The sequence below is a fragment of the Chenopodium album genome, chromosome 22, assembly GCF_948465745.1.
Source record: "Chenopodium album chromosome 22, dcCheAlbu1.1, whole genome shotgun sequence".
In the NCBI taxonomy this organism is placed as follows: domain Eukaryota; kingdom Viridiplantae; phylum Streptophyta; class Magnoliopsida; order Caryophyllales; family Amaranthaceae; genus Chenopodium; species Chenopodium album.
In genome coordinates, this window is record NC_137855.1 from 9,833,301 (window position 1) to 9,856,229 (window position 22,929).

The window sequence follows — 22,929 nt, forward strand, 5'->3', positions numbered from 1 at the left end:
AATATGTGATTTTCAGAATTTTTTTCATAACGAAATTAAATAAATTTAGCGATTAAAAACTGTACATAAAACGATGATCTGATTTGAATTTATTTTCTGATTTGATCTTATCTGAACTTATTTTTTCTGAAATAAGTATAAATAAGGTGAACTAAAGAACGCTTGACTTAGGCTTCCCCTTCCAATTTGACCCACTTTACCCTCATAGGCTCATACAGTCACACTAACTAAATCAGCCCAGTCATCTTGTTTCTCTCTGGTGGGCTTGATGACTGGGCTTGTTCGTGATCTTCCTCCTCTGTCTCCTGATCTCCTCCATTCAAGCGTACTATGAATTCTCCATTGAAGCGGCTTTTAAGCTTTCTCATTCCATTGAAACAGATTCTGAGGTATAGTCGGTTTTAGTGTTCTTCTAAATTGTACTATTGAACTATTTCGTTATAATTACTCAAGATTGATAACGAGCGATATTGTTGCTAAAATTTTTCTACTGCATACGTTGAGAAGAATTTTTATGCTATTTTTAAAGCCCAATTTTGAAAATTGAGTTAAATTTGGTTACTAATGTGTTGCAGGATTTTGTTTCTAACCCTTTAATGTTAGGAATTAAACTTTAACAAATCAGAATAAAGGAATCTAGGGTTTTACAGGGACCAGAAAAGTGGTAGAAGAGTTGAATTTGTTGCGAAACAAATGGGTCTAGAGTTGATTATCTGGGTTTGCTGCTCTTAGCCTGTTAGTAGTATGAATAGTTATGTTCTTGGTGTTCTTGAGAAAACTTTTCAGTCTAGTTCCCATTTCTGCTAATAGGGTATATTTTCCTTCATTTTTTTTGAAGTTCACTTCTTGTGATTTGATCCATGTAATGATGTAAATATGTAATTTATCGTCGATTAAGCTAGTTGGCATCCACGGGTTTATTATTTTAATGGTAATTCATTTTACATGAGTTTGTTTGTTACATTTGGTATTTGATTATGTTAATTGCTTTCAACAAAGAAATGTCTTTTTTTTGTTTGTTTGTTGGGTTAGTTGGTTGAGGAAGGGGATTATAGGCTTATAGCTGGTTGAATTTTGTTTTTGGTTGATTGATATCCATGACAATGAAAATGATTTGTGCTTGTGTCATTGTGTGGTCATTTCAGAACAACTTTGGGAAATTGGAGATTCTTACTATATTTCTTACGCATAGAAATTGAAGAATCTGGGATAGCTATGCGTTTAGAATTTATTCATGACATTCCCTGTTATATATAGCATAATGTTTTTGACCAACAAGAGTTGGCTCAAGTGGTAAGCAACTTGATGTCGCTTAAGGGAGGTCTCGGGTTCGAGCCTCGCCATATGCAGAAACTCTTGCTGGGAGACTCACCCACCATAAGCCAGGTGTGCTACTCGAGTCGGGTCCGGATGTAGTCGGAGCTAAGCTCTGGTGAACCGGGTGGGCATCCTAAAAAAAAAAATATATATATAGCATAATGTTTTTGAAGTAGACACCAATTTGAGCTCGACTCCTATTCTTGACATGCACCTTGTTGTTGACAATTTTCATGTATTCAGGATTTCAGGTTACTACCAATAGCTATTACTACCATAAGCTAGAGCATCACTTGTATCTGAAAAGGAACCCGAAGCTTCAGCCAAGATTGATGCTGAAGATAGAAGACTCGAAAGGATAAAACTTACTCACCGTTATGGTACCAGCTACTAAGGCCCTGTTCTTTAGAGCTGCTCTGCTCTGCTGAAATCTGCTTTGCTTTGCTCTGCTCTGCTGAAATCTGCTTTGCTTTGCTCTGCTCTGCTATGCTTAAAATTAATATTTATTATTGAATTATTATAATAATAATGTATATTTAATAATAATAAATACTTAATGATAATAATAATTAATATTTAATAATAATAATAAATAAATAATATTTATTAATAATAATTAATAGTTAATAATAATATATAATTAATATTTAATAATAATAATAACTAATATTTAATAGTAATAATAATAATAATATTATTAAAAATTAATATTTAATAATAATAATGTTATTAATAATAATTTTAATAATATTTAACAATTATAATAATAATATAATTAATATTTAAAATATTAATATTATTAATAATAATTAATATTTAATAATAAAATTTAATGATTATAATAATATTTAGTAGTAGTAGTAGTAGTAGTGAAATCTGCTCTAGCCGTACAACCTTTTTTCTTTGATATGTTGCTTTTGACTGATAATGAAATATCTAGATCAATGGCATTTGTTTTTCTGCGTTATCAATTAGTCAAAGCCTTAATCATATATGTTGACTTGAATGAACAATACAAGAGGGGGGGGGTGAATTGTATTGTGGAGGAACTAGGGTAATTTTTGCGGAATTATAAAAGAAACTTAAACAAAAACTTTAAAGTGCAAGAGAGATTTTACGTGGAAAACTTCTTGGCCATAATCAAGAAGAAAAACCACGACCACAAGGGATTTTAAACACAATTCTTAGTAATAATAGGGCAAGCAACCTATTACAAATTAAGACTCTAACCTTAAGTTCCTTTACGAACTTAAGTTCCCCCTCAACTGTTCCCTCAATCAGTTGAGCTCTCAAATCTCTCTCTTTCTTCTTGCTTCGCTCAAAGCAAACTTAACACTCTAGAGTTTACCCAAACTCTACCCCAATACAACTCAAATTAAAACTCTAAGATACTAAGTACAAAAACACTCAAGGACTTAAGTGGATTTTGACTCTTTTCCAAAAGCTTAGAAGATTGTAATGCTCAAGTGTACTTTTCAAAACAGAAAACTAATTCTATTTATATTAAAAGGAAATCAGTTGAAAACTCCCACGTCTGCCTTAACTCCCACTTAACCACAACTTCCATGAAACTAGGAAGTGCAGTTCGTGGAAGCTTGGGCAGCAAGTTGAGGGAAATGGTTTACTGCTTCCTTAAATATCTCAACTTCCTTGACCAAGTAAAAGAACCGTTAAAAGAGTTTGAAAAGAGATTTTACCAAGTCAGATTTTCCAAAACAATAGGATAAAATTAAAACAGAAAATCTTTAAATAAATAGAATAAAGTAAAAGATAATTTTCCGAAAAATAAAATAGAATCTTTTTAAACAAGGAAAATAAAATCTTTATAAACTGAAATTAAATCCACTTAAAATCCTATCAATAATCAAAGTACTTAGGGGGCGTTTGGTTCACGAAATATAGGTATGAGGTATGGGTTTAGAATGACTAAAACCCATACCATATGTTTGGTTGTTAAAAATATGAATTTCAAACCCATACCTCAAACCCATGAGGTATGGGGTTTAGAAACCTTGGGGGGGAGGTGGGTTTGGCTCATTCCATTCCCTTAGGTATCAAATAAAAGGAGAATAGTGAGATATTCCATTCCAGGATTAAACCAAACACATGGTATTAAGTATGAAGTTCCAACCCGATACCACCTTAACCCCATTCCTGATTCCAACCCCATACCACTCGGTGAACCAAACGCCCCCTTAACATATATACAAGAAGCCTAAAATAAGCAGTAAAGATACAATAGACTCCTTGGAACTTAGTGAAGCTTCGACTCTGGAGCTTCAGTTCCTCACTCGCTTCTGATTGTCTTCTATACTCGTCCATAGCTTTTCCTTTGACCTTGTTCCATGCTCCATTCTGACTCTAGAACTTCGTAGCATATAAACCTGTCAACACTTCAAAACTAATAGACAGACGTTAAAGCCCTTATGGGTTTGCTTAGGTTCCTCGAGTCATCATCAAAACTTAAGATCAACAATATTCCCCCTTTTTGATGAATGACAAACCTAAGCAAACTCATAATTAAAATTAAAAGACAATCAGAAAAAGAAAAACAAAAAAATGAACTAGTGAAATTAACAAGGAACTGTAATGAGAAAAAAATATACATTCTTTACTTAGATGGATGGAGAGCTTGTCAACAATTGAGTTTGCCTTCTTTTCCCCCTTTTGGCGTTCATCAAAATTAATGCACACAAATATATATATCTAAACACAGCACCATTGTAATGGTTTGTGTCCAAAGCATAGAACAAAGCACATATAGGCAGAAATAATATGCAAATAGTCATAAAGCAAACATGCAACATCCATATAAACAAACGGAACATCCAAAAGCAAACAAAATACCCTGTTTTAAGTGTCTACAGACCAAAAAAGGCAAAATAAATCAAAGTTTTCAATCCAGACCAAGTTCAAAGGTTAAACAGATTCATAAACAGGATAAAGAGAAAATAGGATTAGGCTTCAGGGGCAGTGGACTGGTGCTCCTCTCCTGCATCTTCAACTGGCACTTCTTCAAGCACCAAGTCCTCCAGTTTCTTCAGAATGTCAGCCTGACCTTGAGAAATGCTTGAAACATTTTGCTGAATTGCTGATGTGAGCTCAGTTGAGGCCTTTGCCAATTCAGACACCATCCTCTCCAGAGCCTCAATTCTTTGAACTAAAGCACCTTGTGCATCCACCAGCTTTTGCACTGTACCCTTAAGATTCTTCATTTCCAAAGCAGCACTGACAGAGTTGAATCCTGCAAAGCCTACACTTTCTCTTGCAGGAACAGACTGACTTTAGTTTCTTGCACAAAAGTGCCCTGTTCCCCTGAACTAGTACTTTCTCCTCACTTAGATCAACAAAAGTAGGAGCTCCAACCTTCATTTTTGGCTTAACAGCCAATCTTGTGCTCTTTCTTTTCCCTGCAACAGGAGCACTACTTTTCTTTTCCTTCTTCTCAGAACCAGAACCTTCTTCTTTTTCTTTCATTTTTCCTTTCTTCTCTCCCTCTTCCTCACTGTCCTCTCCTTCCAGCCACTTATCCAACTCCTCATCCTCAGTCATGACTTTCACTTCCTCCTTGGCTTTTGTTTGTTTTGGGATGAGCTGGGTGACACCATCAACAACATGTAGGTTTCTGCTTTCAAGGGTTCTGGGTTGGACAAAGTGATTTGTTTAGAGTTTGAGGCTTTCACAGTTCTCTACAGAAATCCCAAAACTCTCTATGAGAGTTATAATCAAGTTTGCATAACCAACTTTCAAATGATTTGAGAGGCAGTGAGTAAGGTGTTTTATCATGATGGACGGGAAATTGATTTGGATTTTGTTTTTAAGACAATACATGAGCACAACATCTAGATGGTTTGCCTCATGCTTATGCTGGGTTCTAGGGACAATGGCTTGATGGACAAATATGAATAACAGCTTTTGAATAGGAGAAAACAGATTATGGTTAGTTTGAACTTTAGACAGCTTCCCACCAATAGATTCCACAATATCTTTGATAGACACATCACCAACACCAAATTCAGTAGCTCCTTTAAAGTATTCATCAAACCCCTCATTCGGAGTTCCAAATATAGCAGTCAAATAATCAGCATCAAAACTAATTTTCTTGTTTTTGACTCTAGAAACACACACACCATCAACATTCTTGAAATTTGCACAGAATTCTTTCAAAGGAGCATGAGCAAGCACATTATTATAACTTTCACTAAATAGTTGAATCCAATTTTGAGCTTCTAAAATCTCAAGAAGTTTAGTATACTTACAAACTTCACACCAATTTAGATTGATGCAAAAACCATGAATGAAGCGATCAGAGCTTGCTTCGATTCTCTTGATAGAGGGAGGTTTCTCCAGCAGAATCCGTTCTCCCATCTCTACCCATCCTCGTTCCTCTGGTTCCTCTTCCTCCAGCTTGCGTTTTTTCGATTCACTCCGATCTACAGGCAAGTTCTTTGGCTTTTCTAAGGGTTACTTAGGGTTGAGTTTCTTGCTCGATGTCCATGGGTGAGTCCTTTTGTGAAGTGAATTGGGTTTTAGGTGAAATATCCATGGGAGAGTAAGATGAATCGTTGAAATGCAATATGTATTTTACGGAGTGAGGGGTTGAAGAACAATGATTAGGGTTTGGTGAGTTTGGCTTCATTTTATAGTGGAGGTAATTTCTAGGAAAATGGGAGACGGTGGAAGAGTGTGGAAGGTTAATTGAATGGGGTTTGTGTCGTTTGAAGAAGGATAGAAAAATTACTTTTCACTTGGTCAGATTAAAGAGAGAGATTCAATTAACGTGATTTGACATGAAGGGTCTTGATTAAATAGAGAAGTTTTGATCAGAAACTTTGAATTTAATTTCGAAAAGACTAGGGTATTTAATTGAAGATAGATTTGAATTTTAAAAGATAAGCTTGAGAGAGCAATTCAAAATTAAGATTTTTTCAGAAGATAGAAATTAATTAACTGACTAGCTAATTAATTCAAGAAAAGATAGGACGAAATCTTATGACAATATTAGGAGGAACTTGGAACAAATCAACATAATTTGTTAGTAGTACAGATAAGCAAGTGCAATTTGATTTCTTCACATACAGCCACAATCCCATATGCAATGCCATACATTCTAATACTCAGGACTATGTTTTCACATATACACGTTGTGTAAGACAAATATAATGCATGCATGATTGACTTATACCTTGGGGAAACTTGAGGTCTTCTAACTCAATTGTATCATACCAAGTTCCATGCGCATCTTTTCAAATTTGTCCCTGCTCAAAGGCTTAGTAAGAATGTCAGCAATTTGATTTTCAGTCTCACAAAAATCTAATTTAATTAAGCCTTTTTCCACATTATCCTTAAGAAAATGATGCCTTATATGAATATGCTTTACACGAGAATGACAAACTGGATCTTTTGAAATGCATATGGCACTAGTATTATCACAATAGATAGGAATGCAATTATACTTCATACCATAGTCCCTTAGTTGTTGTTTTATTTCAGAGCAACAGGCAGCAGTTGCCACATATTCAGCTTCAGCAGTTGACAAGGCCACTGTGTTCTGTTTCTTGGATCCCCATGAAACTAGACATGGCCCAAGAAACTGAATCATTCCCGAAGTACTTTTTCTGTTCACCAGATCCCCTGCATATTCAGCATCTGCAAAACCTTTTAAGTCAAACGTATCACTTCTAGGATAAAAGAGACAAAGATGGTCAGTTCCTTTGAGATATCGTAGGATCCTTTTCACTGCTGTAAGATGTGACTCTTTAGGATTAGATTGAAATCTTGCACATAAGCCTACACTAAAAGCAATATCAGGTTTACTAGCAGTTAAGTATAAAAGAGATCCAATCATACCTCTGTACCTAGTTTGATCTACACTAGTTCCTTGTAGATCTTCATCTAACCTTGTGCCTGTTCCCATAGGTGTATGGTTGGTCTTTGCTTGGTCAAGATTGTATTTCTTCAGTAGTTCCTTGACATACTTTTGTTGGTGAATTGCAGTACCTCTTTCTGTTTGTTTAATTTGTAGCCCAAGAAAGAAGTTGAGTTCCCCCATCATCCTCATCTCAAATTTACCACTCATTAGTTCAGCAAAGTACTTGCACAAGTTTTCGTTAGTTGCTCCAAAAATAATATCATCAACATATATTTGAACAACTAGTAGGTCAGTTCCTTCAGATTTTAAAAACAAAGTTTTATCTACTTTTCCTCTTTTAAAATCATTTTGAAGAAGGAACTTGGAGAGCCTTTCATACCAAGCTCTAGGTGCTTGTTTCAGCCCATAAAGAGCTTTATTAAGCTTAAAGACATGATTAGAAAATTGGGGATTTTCAAAACCAGGAGGTTGTTCTACGTATACCTCCTCTTCAAGAAAACCATTTAGGAAAGCACATTTAACATCCATTTGATACAGTTTGAAACCCATAAAAGAAGCAAAAACAATTAATATTCTAATAGCTTCTAATCTAGCAACAGGAGCAAAAGTTTCTTCGAAATCAATACCTTCTTGCTGATTGTAGCCCTTCACAACAAGTCTGGCCTTGTTTCTTACAATTGTTCCATATTCATCCAGCTTGTTCCTGAATACCCACTTGAAACCTATAACCTTTTTGTGTTCTGGTTTCTCTTCAAGATGCCAGACCTTGTTCCTTTTAAACTCATTAATTTCATCTTGCATGGCAATTATCCAATCAGCATCCTTCAGAGCTTCATCATGATTTCTTGGCTCAATTATGGATAAGAAGGCTTGGAAGGCACAGAAGTTCCTCATCTGTGATCTGGTCTGAGTTCCTCTACCAATATCACTTATAATAAGATCTGTTGGATGAGAGCCTTGATATTTGAATGGCTTTGGATGAAACTCTCTAGCAGGAACTCCAATTTGAGGCACTTCTTCGGTTTCTTCTGCGTTTTCCTCATTGCCGGATTCTCCATGATCTTGTTCCTCCGGGGTTTCTTGATTAGGAACTTCAGCATTTTCTTGATGTTCTTGCTCAGGTTCCTCTCTTACTTCCTTGGTTTGCTTGGAGGATTCTTCCTCTTCTTCCCTGTCTCTAATCATTCCAATTTCATAATCATTATTGTCTTGTTCCTGTACATTCATAAACATGTTAGATTCATCAAATATCACATGAATGCTTTCTTCTACACACAATGTATTTTTATTGTAAACTCTGTAAGCCTTGCTATTTGATGCATAGCCAAGGAACACAGCTTCATCACTTCTTTCATTAAATTTTCCTATGTTCCTTTTTCCATTATTATGGACAAAACACTTGCATCCAAAAGCTCGAAAGTGAGAAATATTGAGTTTTCTGCCCTTAAACAGTTCATAAGGAGTCTTATTGATGATTGGTCTCATCATAACTCTATTAATAATATAACAAGCAGTATTAATGGCTTCAGCCCAGAAGTTCCTTTGAAGACCACTTGCTATGAGCATGGTTCTTGCCATGTCTTCTAGAGTCCTGTTCTTTCTTTCAACAACTCCGTTCTGTTGAGGAGTTCTTGGAGCTGAAAAGTTATGATCCATGCCATTTTCTTTGCAAAAGTCATCGAATCTTGAATTCTCAAACTCTGTTCCATGATCTGAACGAATATGGATAATTTGATTTCCACTTGACTTTTGAATTCTTTTGGCAAATGACACAAATTCTTCAAAAGTTTCATCCTTGCTAGACAGAAAAATCACCCAAGTAAATCTAGAAAAATCATCAATAATAACTAAGACATATTTCTTTCCACTTCTACTTTGAACACGCATGGGGCCACACAAATCCATATGGATTAGCTCCAATGGCTTTGTGGTGCTTACCATGTTTTTGCTTTTGAAAGAAGACCTGACTTGCCTCTCACACATGCATCACAGATATGTTGTATGAGGAACTTGACTGAGGGAAGCCCTATAACCAAGTTCCTTGCTCTAAGTTTATCCATGAGTGAGAAGCTAGCATGTCCAAAACGTCTATGCCATAATAAAGGATCATCACTAACGGCACTCAGGCAGGTAAGGTTGTTCCTTGGAACAGAGTTCAGATCCACAATGTATGTGTTCCCTTTTCTAGTTCCTTCAAGAACAACCCTTCCTGTTTTATCATTAATGATGTTACATGAATCAGAGGTAAAACTTACAGAGTTTCCTTTATCACAAAATTGTAATATGCTCAGCAAATTGTGCATTAGACCCTCGACCAAAAGTACATTTTCTATTGAATGAGAACTGGACCTTCCTACTTTTCCTTTAGCAATCACTTCACCCTTCTGGTTGTCTCCAAAGGTTACAGTTCCTCCTGGATAGGCCTCTAGTGAGAGAAAGTTTGATTTGTCTCCTGTCATATGCTTTGAACAACCACTGTCGAGGTACCATGTGTTGTTCCCCCTCACTAGGACCTGCAAAAGAACTTATTGGTTAGATTCAGGAACCCAGGTTTCCTTGGGTTCCTTGGACGTTGAAGCAATATCAGATTTCTTTACCCAAACTTGCCTAACATTCTTGTTAACAGACTGTTCCTTCTTGTTACAAGTAGCAATAAGATGGCCAGTTTTACCACAGAAGGTACAAACTTTATAGCTAGGCAGGTCTACATATTTTTTCTTGCCTTTATGCTTAGAACGAATGAATCCTAGACCTTCAGTTCTTTTGGTTTGAGCATTTTCAATCCACTTAGGAATTCCAACATGACTAATGCATCTTTCTTTTCGAAGCTCAAGTTCCTTCTCCAATTTTGCCTTTTCAATTCTTAACTCATCAAGATCAAATTTTAAATTTTCAAAATCCTCATTAAATTTAGGCAAAGATTCAGAGGAGGAACTTGGAGATGCTTCAGCATTAACTAGTTTATATTGAGTCAATTCTACACTAACCATAATATTTTCAAACTTGAGTTTCTCATTCATTTCTTTTAAAAGAAGATTTTTGTCAAAAAGTTCAAAAAATCTGCTTTGCACATCAGTTCGTTGATTTTCAATCCACGTACTGTGTTCCTTGCAGACTTTGAGAGCTCTTGACATTCACCTAGACGAATACTAGTGTGAGTCCATTCATCTTCCATTTCAAACACTAAATCAATGAGAGCATTTTTAGTATAAGTTTTAAGCACATTAGGATCAAGGAATACCTCTTTAGCAAGCTCATCATTGTAAGCCTTGTCATCACGTTTGGCCATCAAACACATATGAGGTGTTTCTTCTTCAGGTTGTTCCTCTTCATCCTCACTTTCAGAATCTCCCCACGCAGCTATCATAGCCTTCCTGATGTCTGTTTTGTTGAAAGGAGTTTTGTTGTTGTTGCTCCTGACTTGTTCCTTTGCCTTCCCTTTACCTTTCTCTGTTTCCCAAAGTGGACACTCACGAATGAAGTGTTCCAGTGATCCACATTTGTGACAACCAGAGTCAGCCTTTGAAGTAGAGGGTTTCTTGGTGAAGTTCCTTGACCTATTGTTTCTGTTGAACATTCATTTGAACCTTCTCACCAGCATAGCAGCCTCTTCTTCATCTACTTCAAATTCTTCTTGATCTCCGGCTTTGAGAGCCAAGCCTTTTCCTCGGTTTCCTTCACTGTTGCTTGTTCCTAGGTGCAACTCATGGGTCATGAGGGAACCAGCGAGTTGCTCAATGTTGAACTTAGTGAAGTCCTTTGTTTCTTGTAAGGCTGTTACCTTGGCTCTCCATCTCTCATCTTCAGGGAGGCTTCTTAGAACTTTTCTGACCTGCTCATCAATAGGGATTTGCTTTCCAAGAGAAACAAGCTCATTAATAATATTAGTGAATCTAGTTAACATTTCCTGAATTGATTCTTTTGGTTGCATTTTAAATCGTTCATATTTTGACATAAGCAAGTCAATTTTAGAGCGTTTCACTTCGTTAGTTCTTTCATGAGTTACTTGAAGTAAATCCCAAATTTCTTTAGCATTTTTACAACCCATCACACGATTGTGTTCATGGGGTCCAAGACCACAATGAAGTAATTTAACAGCAAGTGCATTAATTTCCATTTTTTCAAAATCTTCCTTATCAAACTCAGACATAGGTTTAGGTACTACCTCATTTTCACTGTTGGTTTTGGTAATTTCGAAATCACCAACTTCGATAACTCTCCAAACCTGGTAGTTGTCAGCTTTGATAAAGATCTCCATCATGTTCTTCCAATAGGTGTAGAATTTCCGATTGAACATAGGAGGACGCTGCGTAGAGTAACCTTCTTCCAGTTTCTCGTGATTGTTCATCTTGATTCCAGGAACTTAACTCGTCAGGGTTTCCTGATTTCTTCGAGGAACCAGCTCTGATACCAATTGTTGACTTGAATGAACAATACAAGAGGGGGGGTGAATTGTATTGTGGAGGAACTAGGGTAATTTTTGCGGAATTATAAAAGAAACTTAAACAAAAACTTTAAAGTGCAAGAGAGATTTTACGTGGAAAACTTCTTGGCCCTAATCAAGAAGAAAAACCACGACCACAAGGGATTTTAAACACAATTCTTAATAATAATAGGGCAAACAACCTATTACAAATTAAGACTCTAACCTTAAGTTCCTCTACGAACTTAAGTTCCCCCTCAACTGTTCCCTCAATCAGTTGAGCTCTCAAATCTTTCTCTTTCTCCTTGCTTCGCTCAAAGCAAACTTAACACTCTAGAGTTTACCCAAACTCTACCCCAATACAACTCAAATTAAAACTCTAAGATACTAAGTACAAAGACACTCAAGGACTTAAGTGGATTTTGACTCTTTTCCAAAAGCTTAGAAGATTGTAATGCTCAAGTGTACTTTTCAAAACAGAAAACTAATTCTATTTATATTAAAAGGAAATCAGTTGAAAACTCCCACGTCTGCCTTAACTCCCACATAACCACAACTTCCATGAAACTAGGAAGTGCAGTTCGTGGAAGCTTGGGCAGCAAGTTGAGGGAAATGGTTTACTGCTTCCTTAAATATCTCAACTTCCTTGACCAAGTAAAAGAACCGTTAAAAGAGTTTGAAAAGAGATTTTACCAAGTCAGATTTTCCAAAACAATAGGATAAAATTAAAACAAAAAATCTTTAAATAAATAGAATAAAGTAAAAGATAATTTTCCGAAAAATAAAATAGAATTTTTTTAAACAAGGAAAATAAAATCTTTATAAACTGAAATTAAATCCACTTAAAATCCTATCAATAATCAAAGTACTTAACATATATACAAGAAGCCTAAAATAAGCAGTAAAGATACAATAGACTCCTTGGAACTTAGTGAAGCTTCGACTCTGGAGCTTCAGTTCCTCACTCAAGGAACTTGGCTTCTGATTGTCTTCTATACTCGTCCATAACTTTTCCTTTGACCTTGTTCCATGCTCCATTCTGACTCTAACACTTCGTAGCATATAAACCTGTCAACACTTCAAAACTAATAGACAAACGTTAAAGCTCTTATGGGTTTGCTTAGGTTCCTTGAGTCATCATCAAAACTTAAGATCAACAATATAAGTGGGGTCGGCTACATGAATCAAATTTGATTATTACGTGTAGTCATCGACAAAAATCTTCCTCCTTTATCCCTTTCGACCCAATGCTTCATCCTTATGCAAATCCATATACTTCATATCCTTCCTAACTCCTTCCAAGTCCAACCAAGTCATTTTCGGTCTCCCTCTCCCTTGTTTAACCCCTCCATGATCCCACTCTTCCACTCTTCGTACCGTGCACCCTCGAGCCTTCGTCTTAACCCTGCCACAACTAATTTCTTGCAGATAACCTCATTTCTGATTCTATCTCTTAGAGTGTCCCCGCACATCCACTTTGCAACCTCTATCTTTTTGTTGTGCTCTTCCTTAAAAGCCCTAACATTCTGTACCATAGAGCAACACTGGTCTTACGGAAGTGATATGATAAAACCTTCTGCGTTATGTTATGGTAAAACGTTTGAACAGGTTCTATTAAGTTTTAACACAATTCATATTTAATGAAGTTATGGGGCATCTTGATGTATGCATGTACCATATGGTCAGAGTGACAAATTGTTAATTCATCAAGTGATGAAATGCTAATTACTAATGAAAATTTACTTATGGATTAGTCAAAGATAAACAACTGTCATTGATAATTTAGTAATTTTAAGCTATCCAGACTACTAATAATAGAGTAAAAAGTTTCCAAAATTAGCGGTCACATGCATTGGACTGTATTTGATACAGTTTAGAAGTTTAGAACACTTGTATAATCTAGATCAGATTTGATTTGGAATTAGAATTATTAGATGTCTCTGTTGCAGATTAAGGAATCAAAGTGGTTAAGTCAAAAGGAAGATCCCGATGCCATGCCTGATATAAACTGTATTTTACAGGGAACTCCTATAGACAAGACAGCAATTGCAAGTTCCAGTTTGGACACTCACTACAATGTTCCCCCACATGATCTCTCTGCTACAACACCAGTGAAGGCTTTTCTGCTGGATAAAATTATTCTCAAAGGAGAATTACATGACAAACATTTTGGAGCTGTTGCTATCTAGGCAGGAGATAAACCAGATGTTTACACAGGTTTTGCGTGCCATCAATGTTACAAAGTGGAATTAAGAAGGTTAGTTTTTTTAAAAGATAAAGACTTTTATTCTGACTGAAATTTACTTATTTAACTTAATGCAGTTGTATATTGAAATTGGGTAACCTTATTAGAACTTCTTTTTTCTATTTTTTATGTTTATAATTTGTATGGGCCTATGGGGAAAAGAACATACATGTAGCTAGGCTGATAAGCTGATTGTTTTTACAGTCTTACATATTTAACATCTTTTTCCCTGAGATGCCATGTTAACTTTACATTGTCATCATACACAATCTATAAGTTTTGTTCTTTGTGGAACTAGTAGTGAATTGTGATAATCAAGGCTTCATCTACATCTTGCTACAAGAGAATTGTGTGTTGGAAAATAGTTTAATTAGTATGTGCTTTTGTTTGCTTGAAGTAAAAGTGTAAAACAATAGCAGAAGGTAGATAAGGAAATTTAAAGGGAATTAGGTGAACTTATTCTGCTTATAAATTGTAAAGCCAGCTTTAATTTTTGTGCGTGTGTATATGGGAGGGGGGAGGGATAACTTTGTTGGTCTATATGAGTGAAGTAGGAGCAAATGAGAGTGAACTTGGGCTATATTGTCAATCTTTCGTGGCAAATGTAGTAAAGGGTAATAGGGTATGTACATCTTTGGGTTGTGTAATAAGATGGTAAAATCTGGCATAGTATATGTCGGTCATACTGTCTGACTGTCTGTTCATGGCTAGTGTTTTGGTAGCTCTGTGCCTTTTGTGCATGTCATGTTTAATTCTCGTTGCCTAACTGTTCTGTCTAGATCTCATTGCCCTAACACTCGGGCTAATGTCATTGATCTCAATTCTCAAATCCCAATACACCTTATTAACTTATTTCACCTAAATTCTGTTTATTTTCCCCATAGATAAATATGTATGTTATTTTCTATTCTTGCCGCTGCAGGATGAAGCACAAAAAAGAAGGCTTGCTGCCATCTTGTCGTATGTTTCTCAACTCATAAATTTCAAGAATCAATATTCTGCTGGTGGCAGCAGCAAATCTACCTCCCAAGAATTCTGTTACAGAAGTTCAACAAAATGTTTTTCGATTCAGATAAAAACAGGATCATGGATGACAAAATAAGCTTGTTCATCAGTTATGTGCTGGTTCTCACCTTGTTTGTTGATTAGTTTCAGACTGATTTTACTGATATTGCCAAGGATCTGAAGGTGTCTGCTTTGAGTTTAAGACCTTATTTGGAGAATTTGCTCTGTAAGTTTGTGGGAAGATATAAAGTGACTGTTGCTACCCTTCCTTTTTCCTGTCAAGCTCCCAACACTGAAGAAGAGGGTAGATGTAATCATGTAATTATGGCTTCTGCTATGGATGAAAGGTAAAAGTTATTGACTTGTTGCAATTGTTGAAAATTGTACGATTGTACTAATTTTGATGGCTTCATGATAATGTGTTTTTGAGTTACGTGTGTATAGATATACGTATCAAGTTTTTTTAAAAAATTTGTTTTACTAATATGAAATGGAAAAATGTGCTTTACTCTGTTTTGATTAAAATAAATAAATAAATAAATAAAATAAAAACAAAATTGTTTTACTGATTTGAAATGGATAACCGTGGCCCTAACCTGCATGGAAAGGAATTCCTTTCTATGCCCAGCTCTTGCACCCCTACTTCTCCCCTTTCTTTTGCCCTCTTCTAGCTCTGCTATCCTGCTTTAACCATTGAATATTTCATTCCTTTTTCACTTCTTCTTTCAGCCTAATCTTTCCTTACTTTCTCCTTACTTGAAAGTAAGTGACTACATATACCTTACCTTTTCTTTTCCTTGCTAGAAATGAAAAGAGGGACTTTGTTTTTGGAATATCTTGGCAAGATTGTTTATATGCATATGCTGTTTTAGTGTTTAATTCATATAGTAACTGATTTAGAAGTCTTTAGGTGTTAGCAGCCCACAAATTAGTTAGTTGGTTCTGACTTGAGATGGCCTTGAGCATTGCCTTGACCGTTAGTGTTAACTTGGTTAAAGACATTGCATCAAGGTCTAACCCTCAATCGCTGCATTGATAACTATTCTCACTGTCCACTGTCACTTGAGCGTTCGTCGCCATTTACAGCCAACAAATTGATTGGTTACTGACTTGAAGGTGGCCTTGAGTATTAAATTTAAGCCACTTGTACAACTTGAAAATTTGTTTAGTTTGCAATTTTTGTAATCTACTAGCGAAGTCAAACAAATTACAGTTTTCAAAATACTTTTAAAAAAGACAGTGATAGACTTTTGATACTCCGTAATATTATATTTTAATGTTGTAGATGTAGGATGATTCGAAACGTGAAAGTTGGAACATGTTACGGTGGTTAATTATTTACATTAGGATGTCTTATTTTTTCAATTATTCAAAGAGATTGTAATTTGTCTTTGACCTCTTTAATAATTGAGATCCATAATGAAACTAAGATATTAGTGAGAGAAAGAGAGTAAGAGAGAGAGAGAGATACAATGGAAAGCCATATTATTCAATCCATCATATACCGAGCAGCAGCACAAGGAGATACAAAGTACCTGCAGGAGATCGTGACTGCAAATTATGTTGCTGAAATACAGCAATATAAATCACCTGATCTAGGAAACAACATTGTTCACATAGCAGTTCGGCAAGGGCACCTGGAGTTTATCAACAAAGCTGTAAGTCTGTTTCCAGATCTTCTACAGCAGCCGAACCAAAATGGCAACACCCCTCTGCATGAGGTGGCGGAAGTGGGATCTAAGGAGTCCGTCCAACACCTTATTTCTATTCTCCGGAAGAGCACAACTACTAGCACTACTATGGTGCAACATTTGCTGGTATCAAATAATCAAGGAGACAACCCATTTCATGTTGCACTTAGAAGCCGAAACTTGGCTGCAGCTGAAGGGTTGCTTGAATGCACTGCTGAAGACCAACCACAGATTCTGGCCGTTAAGAACAAGTCTGGGAAGAGTCCTCTACTCCTCTATATCCAATATTGCGCTGGTATCTATTCTGCACTAGTTTTATCTCTTCAACTTACTTTTTGACTGTAATTTAAGAGTTTATACGAAGTATATATAATGGTGCTTTACTGCTTTTACTCTTTCATTCATTGTTGCAAGTTGCAACTAGGGTGTTCATAAAACCCAAAAGATTATGTCATTGAAGTAGAATAATCGTGCATAGAGGAGTTAAAGATTATGTAAGCATGTTGATTGTAGATCCTTCAAGAAGGGAGAATCGGAGATTGATTAGTCATTTAGGACAGAAACCCAGAAAAAGATTACCGACCAAACTTTACTGGCCAGTGTTTACCGATCGAATCGGTGATTTTTTTAGCGACCGATTTCCAAGTTTTATGGACGGATTTTGTCGGTCAATAAAATGCTGCTGTCTTGTTGTGTCCCACACTCTCACTACTACCCATGACCAAGTCAACATACATAAATCCTACGTAGTACTCCGTACTTTTTTATTAAAAAAAAAATTGTTTTTTCTTTATTTTTTATTTAAGTTTTTTATTTATATATTTTTTTTATTGCGGCTGCTACTCAATAATGTACTTTTTTGTTTTTATTTACTTGTTACTTTGGCAAACTTTAAGACATATTAATTGACAAAATTTTATTATTGACAAATAAATAAGTGATAAGTTGATGTAATTTAAGTTTATAATTTAATCCGTCTGTTTAACTAGTTTAATCACTTTTTCAAATAGAGTGTTTAAAAGATTTGTTGTAACTTGTAAGTATGTATTAACTTTTTTGAAACATGTAAGTACGAATATTTGACATTAACGTGTAGGGTATAAGAATTTGATATGAAAGGAAAAGAAAAGTGGAAGTACTGATTATAATTACCATATTTATGATTAGTATTTCAATAGTGGTATGGGCATTGCGTGAAGTTTAGACTATAAGAGTGTGATACATACATTTTGTGTACAGGTGGGGTTTTCCCCCAAAACTTAAGGCACGATGACAACCACAATGAAGTTTACAAGCCAAAGCTTATGTTCCGATTACTCGAAGCCAACTTTAAGGAAATATTCGAATACGATTCAAAGGGCTTAAATGCTCTAATGAGAGCAGCCCAGTATGGTCGCGTCCTCCTTGTGAATCGTATATTAGCTAAATACTATCAATCAATGGACTGGCGGGACTCGAATGGAAAGAGTTTTTTGCATCACTTGCGATTAAGGATAGCTGACCTTAATGCAAGAGATAAAGATTATACGCTTTTCATTTGCACCAAAATCCTAGCATTACCTGGAGTTGATGCTCTCACATTGGGGCGAGACAAAGATGGAAATACACCGTTACATTTGGCCATTATTGATCGAGATTTTGATCTCGTGCAGTTGATCCTTGAAAGATTTATCATCAAGGATGCAGATTCAAACCTCGAAGAATCCAGTGCTAGGAAAGAGTTGATTGGGAGCCTTAAGAATAATGAGGGAAAAACAATTTTCGACTTGATTACGTCTGCATTCAAACCAAAAATCGTATGCAAAACTAATATTATGCACTAGAGCAACTTATCCATCTACTTTGAACCTCTTTATAAGTATTGTAATAATTTATTTGCTTTGTAGGAAAAACTCATGGAACAGGCTATAAAGGGAAGAGTACTGGAAAAGAAACTTAGCGAAGCAGCAGCAAGTGGGAATCGGGATGTGTTCACACAACGAACTGGTACGTAACGCGCTCCACAATATAAACAATTCATACACTTTTTTTTTTTTTTTTTTTTTTTTTTCCCGTTTTTTGGGTTTGAATTAACACTTTGATTTATGTAAAGTTCATTTTGTTGTCAAAACATTTTAATACAAAGGGCCTGTTCTCTTACGTTGAAATTCAATTCGGTTCAACTCATTTTAGCTCCTAATTTCCTTTTCTTATAAAATATTCATTTCAGTTCAGTTCAGCTGAGTTTAGTTCAGTTCAGTCAATGAGAACATACCCTAACTCTATATAATCACGATGCATGCGCTAATTCAAGAAACCATTTTTTATGATTGTGTTACACATATATGATCGAAAAAAATGTTAAATGTAAATATGAAATGAAATAAATATATTAATTTGCAAATTTTATTATTTTTACAACTAACCTTAAAATTTGTGTTATGTCATATATATTACCTCTGTTTTTTACAACTATAAATTGTTTTACTACCAATTAAATTGTTTAGTTTAGTCGTATCACCTCTGTTTTTTTTTTGTTTTTTTTTTAAGGAAATTTTGACGATTACCACCTTCTGTTATGTCCATTTTAGCAATTACCACCTTTTATTATTTTTTTTTTGAAAATTACCACCTTCTATTTTCAAAAACATCAAAAGTTACCACTTTTTGCCCCCCAACTAGCACGTGACGTTATTTTAGGCCCAATTTTTCCCTTCCCTCCCTATTTCCCTTACATTTCTCATTCCTATTTGGATTCTCATCTCCCATTTCATTTTTCCTCCCAAACCACCAATAATTGTTCGTCAATTTTGATTTGGAGGAGTGAATTGAAGTGTTTTTGATTGTTTGGGGAAAAAAAAGCGAAAGGGGGGATGAGAATCAAGTTAGGAATGAGAAATGTGAGGTAAATAGGGAGGATAGGGAAAGAATGAGCCCAAAATGACGTCATGTGGTAGTTGGGGGGCAAGAAGGTGGTAACTTTTGATGTTTTTGAAAATAGAAGGTGGGAATTTTAAAAAAAAATAAATAAATAGAAGGTGGTAATTGCTAAAATGAACATAACAGAAGGTGGTAATTGTCTAAATTTCCTTTTTTTTTATTGACATATTTTAACTTTAACACTATTCACACACTTCCCTTTAACTTTGTGTTTTGTGCTTTATATATGTAATGAAAATTTATAGTCATGTGAAATCTTATTAGATTTGTCACATTATAGATTTTTAAAATATCAACTTTTTACATTTTTTTTTATCTATCGTTAATTAAAGATATGACTGGTTGAAGTTGTGCATTGACAAACGTGATTAAAGATACGTGTCAATTAAAAAGAAACAGATGATGTATATTTTACCACATCATTACTAAATTATATCACTAAATTCGTTAATCGAGCCTTTTTTTTCTTTCTTTTTGGAGAAGTATAAGATTTTTTGAGTCTTGTATTTGCGGTACATTTAGATACTTTTAAAAGTGAGTAGGAAAAGGTAAGAGATCTGTACGTATCCTTAAATATCTAAATGTATTTGCGGTACATTAAGATACTTTTATATATTTGAATAATGTATAATTAAAATATTAATGGTTAAAGTTGTATTTTGATATACGCATCCGTTTAAATTTTGCGATTATTATAAAATAGATGTAGTAGTACACTAGTACACTCCCATCAAAACTTCATACCTTACGTACGTCATAATCAGAATATCCAATAACAGACTAATTTTATGGTCAGGAAATGAATCGTATGACACATTAATACACACTAACGATATGCATATACTAATCACTTGCTTAAAATCAAGAATCTCTAATCAACTTTTATGCATTACTTTAAAAACAGATGATGCAGCTTTTCTTTCTCAAGACGTCGATGGAAAAAATGTCCTTCACATAGCGCTGGAACATAAACAAGTATCCTTCATTAACGACGCTATTGACAAATTCCCAAATCTTATCTACCAGAAAGACTGTAACGGTGACACACCATTGCACATCGCTGCAAGGCTACGATCTGATGCAGCATACGAATTGCTGCAGAAATCTCTCCATTATTGGTGTGATAACTGCAGGCAAGATTACTGGCTAGCTCTTCGTGTGCCACCATGGAAATTAACAAATTCGAGAGGATATACGCCACTTCATGAAGCTGCACACAACTGTAACTACAGAAATTTGCTTATAATGACTATCCTATGTGAAACCCTTGGATTTCAGTCGGAAGCATTGTCAGACGTAAACCAGGAAGATGAGACTGCTCTTCATTTGATTGCAAGATACTGCAAAAAACCCAGTAAGCTTCTGCCCTTTTACTTAATTAATTGTGGGATGTACAGTTTTACAGGTTAATCTTGCACTTTTATATTCTCTCTGTGTCATAATAAACATTAGACTTTGCACAAAATTCTAGAGTGGGGAGCAAGCGATTTTTTTTAAAGTATATATAGCCATATAGGGTATGTATTTTTTTTTTTATCACCTTATGAAAATAGATTTCATGTTTTAAAACATCACATAAATTTAATAAGTTTAATTGTTGGACTATTTGCTTCAAATTGTTAGTGATTAGTTAACTCCTAATGTACAAGATTATTTTCTACTAAGTACGAAGTATTAGTTTGTGTTAATGGAGTCATAATAATAATGAGTTAGTTTAGTGGGTTAATGTTAGCATGATCAATGATCATGGGATCATGTTCCTTACTTATAGCTTAGTTATTTTGCACTATATAAACGTTGTTATAGTATGTTTTAAAAAAGATTGAATGTATGTATACAAGTTTATGTTCTTTTCCCTCTCTCATCTCTTTATTTATAATTTTAACATTAATTAGGTTATTCAGGTCTATTGAATTCCTATAAGTCTCTACTAAAAAAAAAGTTCCATAAGATTCAGTGATGTTTAATAAGTTTCATTAAATTCAATCGGACCTACTTAGGCCTTGTTTACTTCACTTAAAAAAATAAAAATCAATAAAAATAACTTATTCAGTAGAAATAATTTTAGTCCAGGAAAAATAAGCCCAGTTCAGTAAAAATAATTTCAGTTCAATAAAAATAACTTAATTTCAGTTTAGTAATAATAATTTTGGATTAGGAAAAATAATTTAAGTTCAGCAAAAATAAATTAAGTTCAGTTTAGTAAAAATAATTTCAGTTAAGTAAAAATCAATAACTTTTAAAAGGAAATATAATAGAAAATCAGTAAAAATAATTTCAGTTCAGTTTAATTAATTCAGTTCAATAAAAATAATAATTTAAGTCCAGCAAAAATAATTTGAATTCAGTAAAAATAATTAAATATCAGAAAAATAAGGTGATATGAATGGGGCTAACTTCTAACAACTTCAATTAATATATTATAATTTATTTTTTAATAAAATACTATTCACAATGTAGCAGAACTTTAGATAGATTTGATTACTATCTCTTTTTAAGTCACTAGCATATAGTATTAGCAATTTAATTCACTTAATTAAATATATTTTATTTTTGAATGACACTTAATTAAATATAGTAAAAGGTAAATGGGGTGATTATAGTATTTCAAAATTGTTAATTGAAAAGTAAGATTGTGAGATGAAAGAAATAATCATTAACATAATACTAAAACAGACATCAGGAGTGACACGTGTCATATCCTGGTGTTGTTTTTTTCCTCCAAAACTCTCCTTTCCTTTTTTAAATTTTTTTTTTAGTTAAAATTTGATTCTATAATAATATCATTCCAAAAATTTTATTTTCCTTCAAAAAAAAAAAAAAATCATTCCAAATCTTTTATATTATTTTTATGACAAATGTATATTCCTTTTTATTTGGTGTTCAAAATTATTCTATATATATTTACCTGAATAATTATTTTAACTTATTTAAAAAAAAAAAAAAAAAAAAATTCAACTCCTTTTTAACTATCTTATAAATGGAGTATTATTAAATTTTGCCAAAAAAGTTATAATAAGGGCCTGTTCACATTTACTGAATTGAGCTGAACTGAACTGATTGGAGCGGAACTGAACTGAACTGAACTGAATTGAGCTAAAATGAATATTTTATGTGAGAGGGAAATTAAGAGCTGAACTGAACTGAACTGATTGGAGCTGAACTGAAATTAAGTTAATGTGAACAGGGCCTAAATTGATTTTGATTTTTGGAAGAGAAATAAATTGATTCATATAATAGATGTTAAAGAAATTACTTTAAAATGTTCCTTAATATATATATATATTTTTTTTTTGAAAAATTGCTCGGCATAATCTGACCTTTGCCTCATCCGCCGAAAATAATCCCATCTTTCGATTATTTTTTAATAATCCCACCTTTGTACCTCATCCGCTTTAAATGGTCCAAACCGGTCATTTAACCTGTTATTACAAGTTACTAGACATGTGTCATCCTG

At 34.3% G+C, this 22,929-nt stretch overlaps 1 protein-coding gene across 3 annotated transcripts; it reads left to right on the forward strand.

Annotated features, from left to right (window-relative positions):
* Positions 1-232: 232 nt before the first annotated feature.
* Positions 233-21,202, forward strand: LOC145604935 (protein ACCELERATED CELL DEATH 6-like). 3 transcript variants are annotated; one of them, XM_081660927.1, is made up of 8 exons: positions 233-389; positions 1,146-1,441; positions 1,561-1,697; positions 13,562-13,869; positions 14,780-16,848; positions 17,793-18,349; positions 18,440-18,539; positions 20,377-21,202. In XM_081660927.1, the coding sequence occupies exons 5-8, from the start codon at positions 16,335-16,337 to the stop codon at positions 20,880-20,882; spliced, it is 1,677 nt and encodes a 558-aa protein (XP_081517053.1). In that variant the 5' UTR covers positions 233-389; positions 1,146-1,441; positions 1,561-1,697; positions 13,562-13,869; positions 14,780-16,334; the 3' UTR covers positions 20,883-21,202. The 3 variants fall into 3 exon arrangements, with proteins under 3 accessions (XP_081517053.1, XP_081517052.1, XP_081517051.1); XM_081660926.1 differs by lacking the exon at positions 1,146-1,441 and having other exon boundaries at positions 14,780-15,209; positions 16,148-16,848; XM_081660925.1 differs by lacking the exon at positions 1,146-1,441.
* The last annotated feature ends 1,727 nt before the right edge of the window (positions 21,203-22,929 follow it).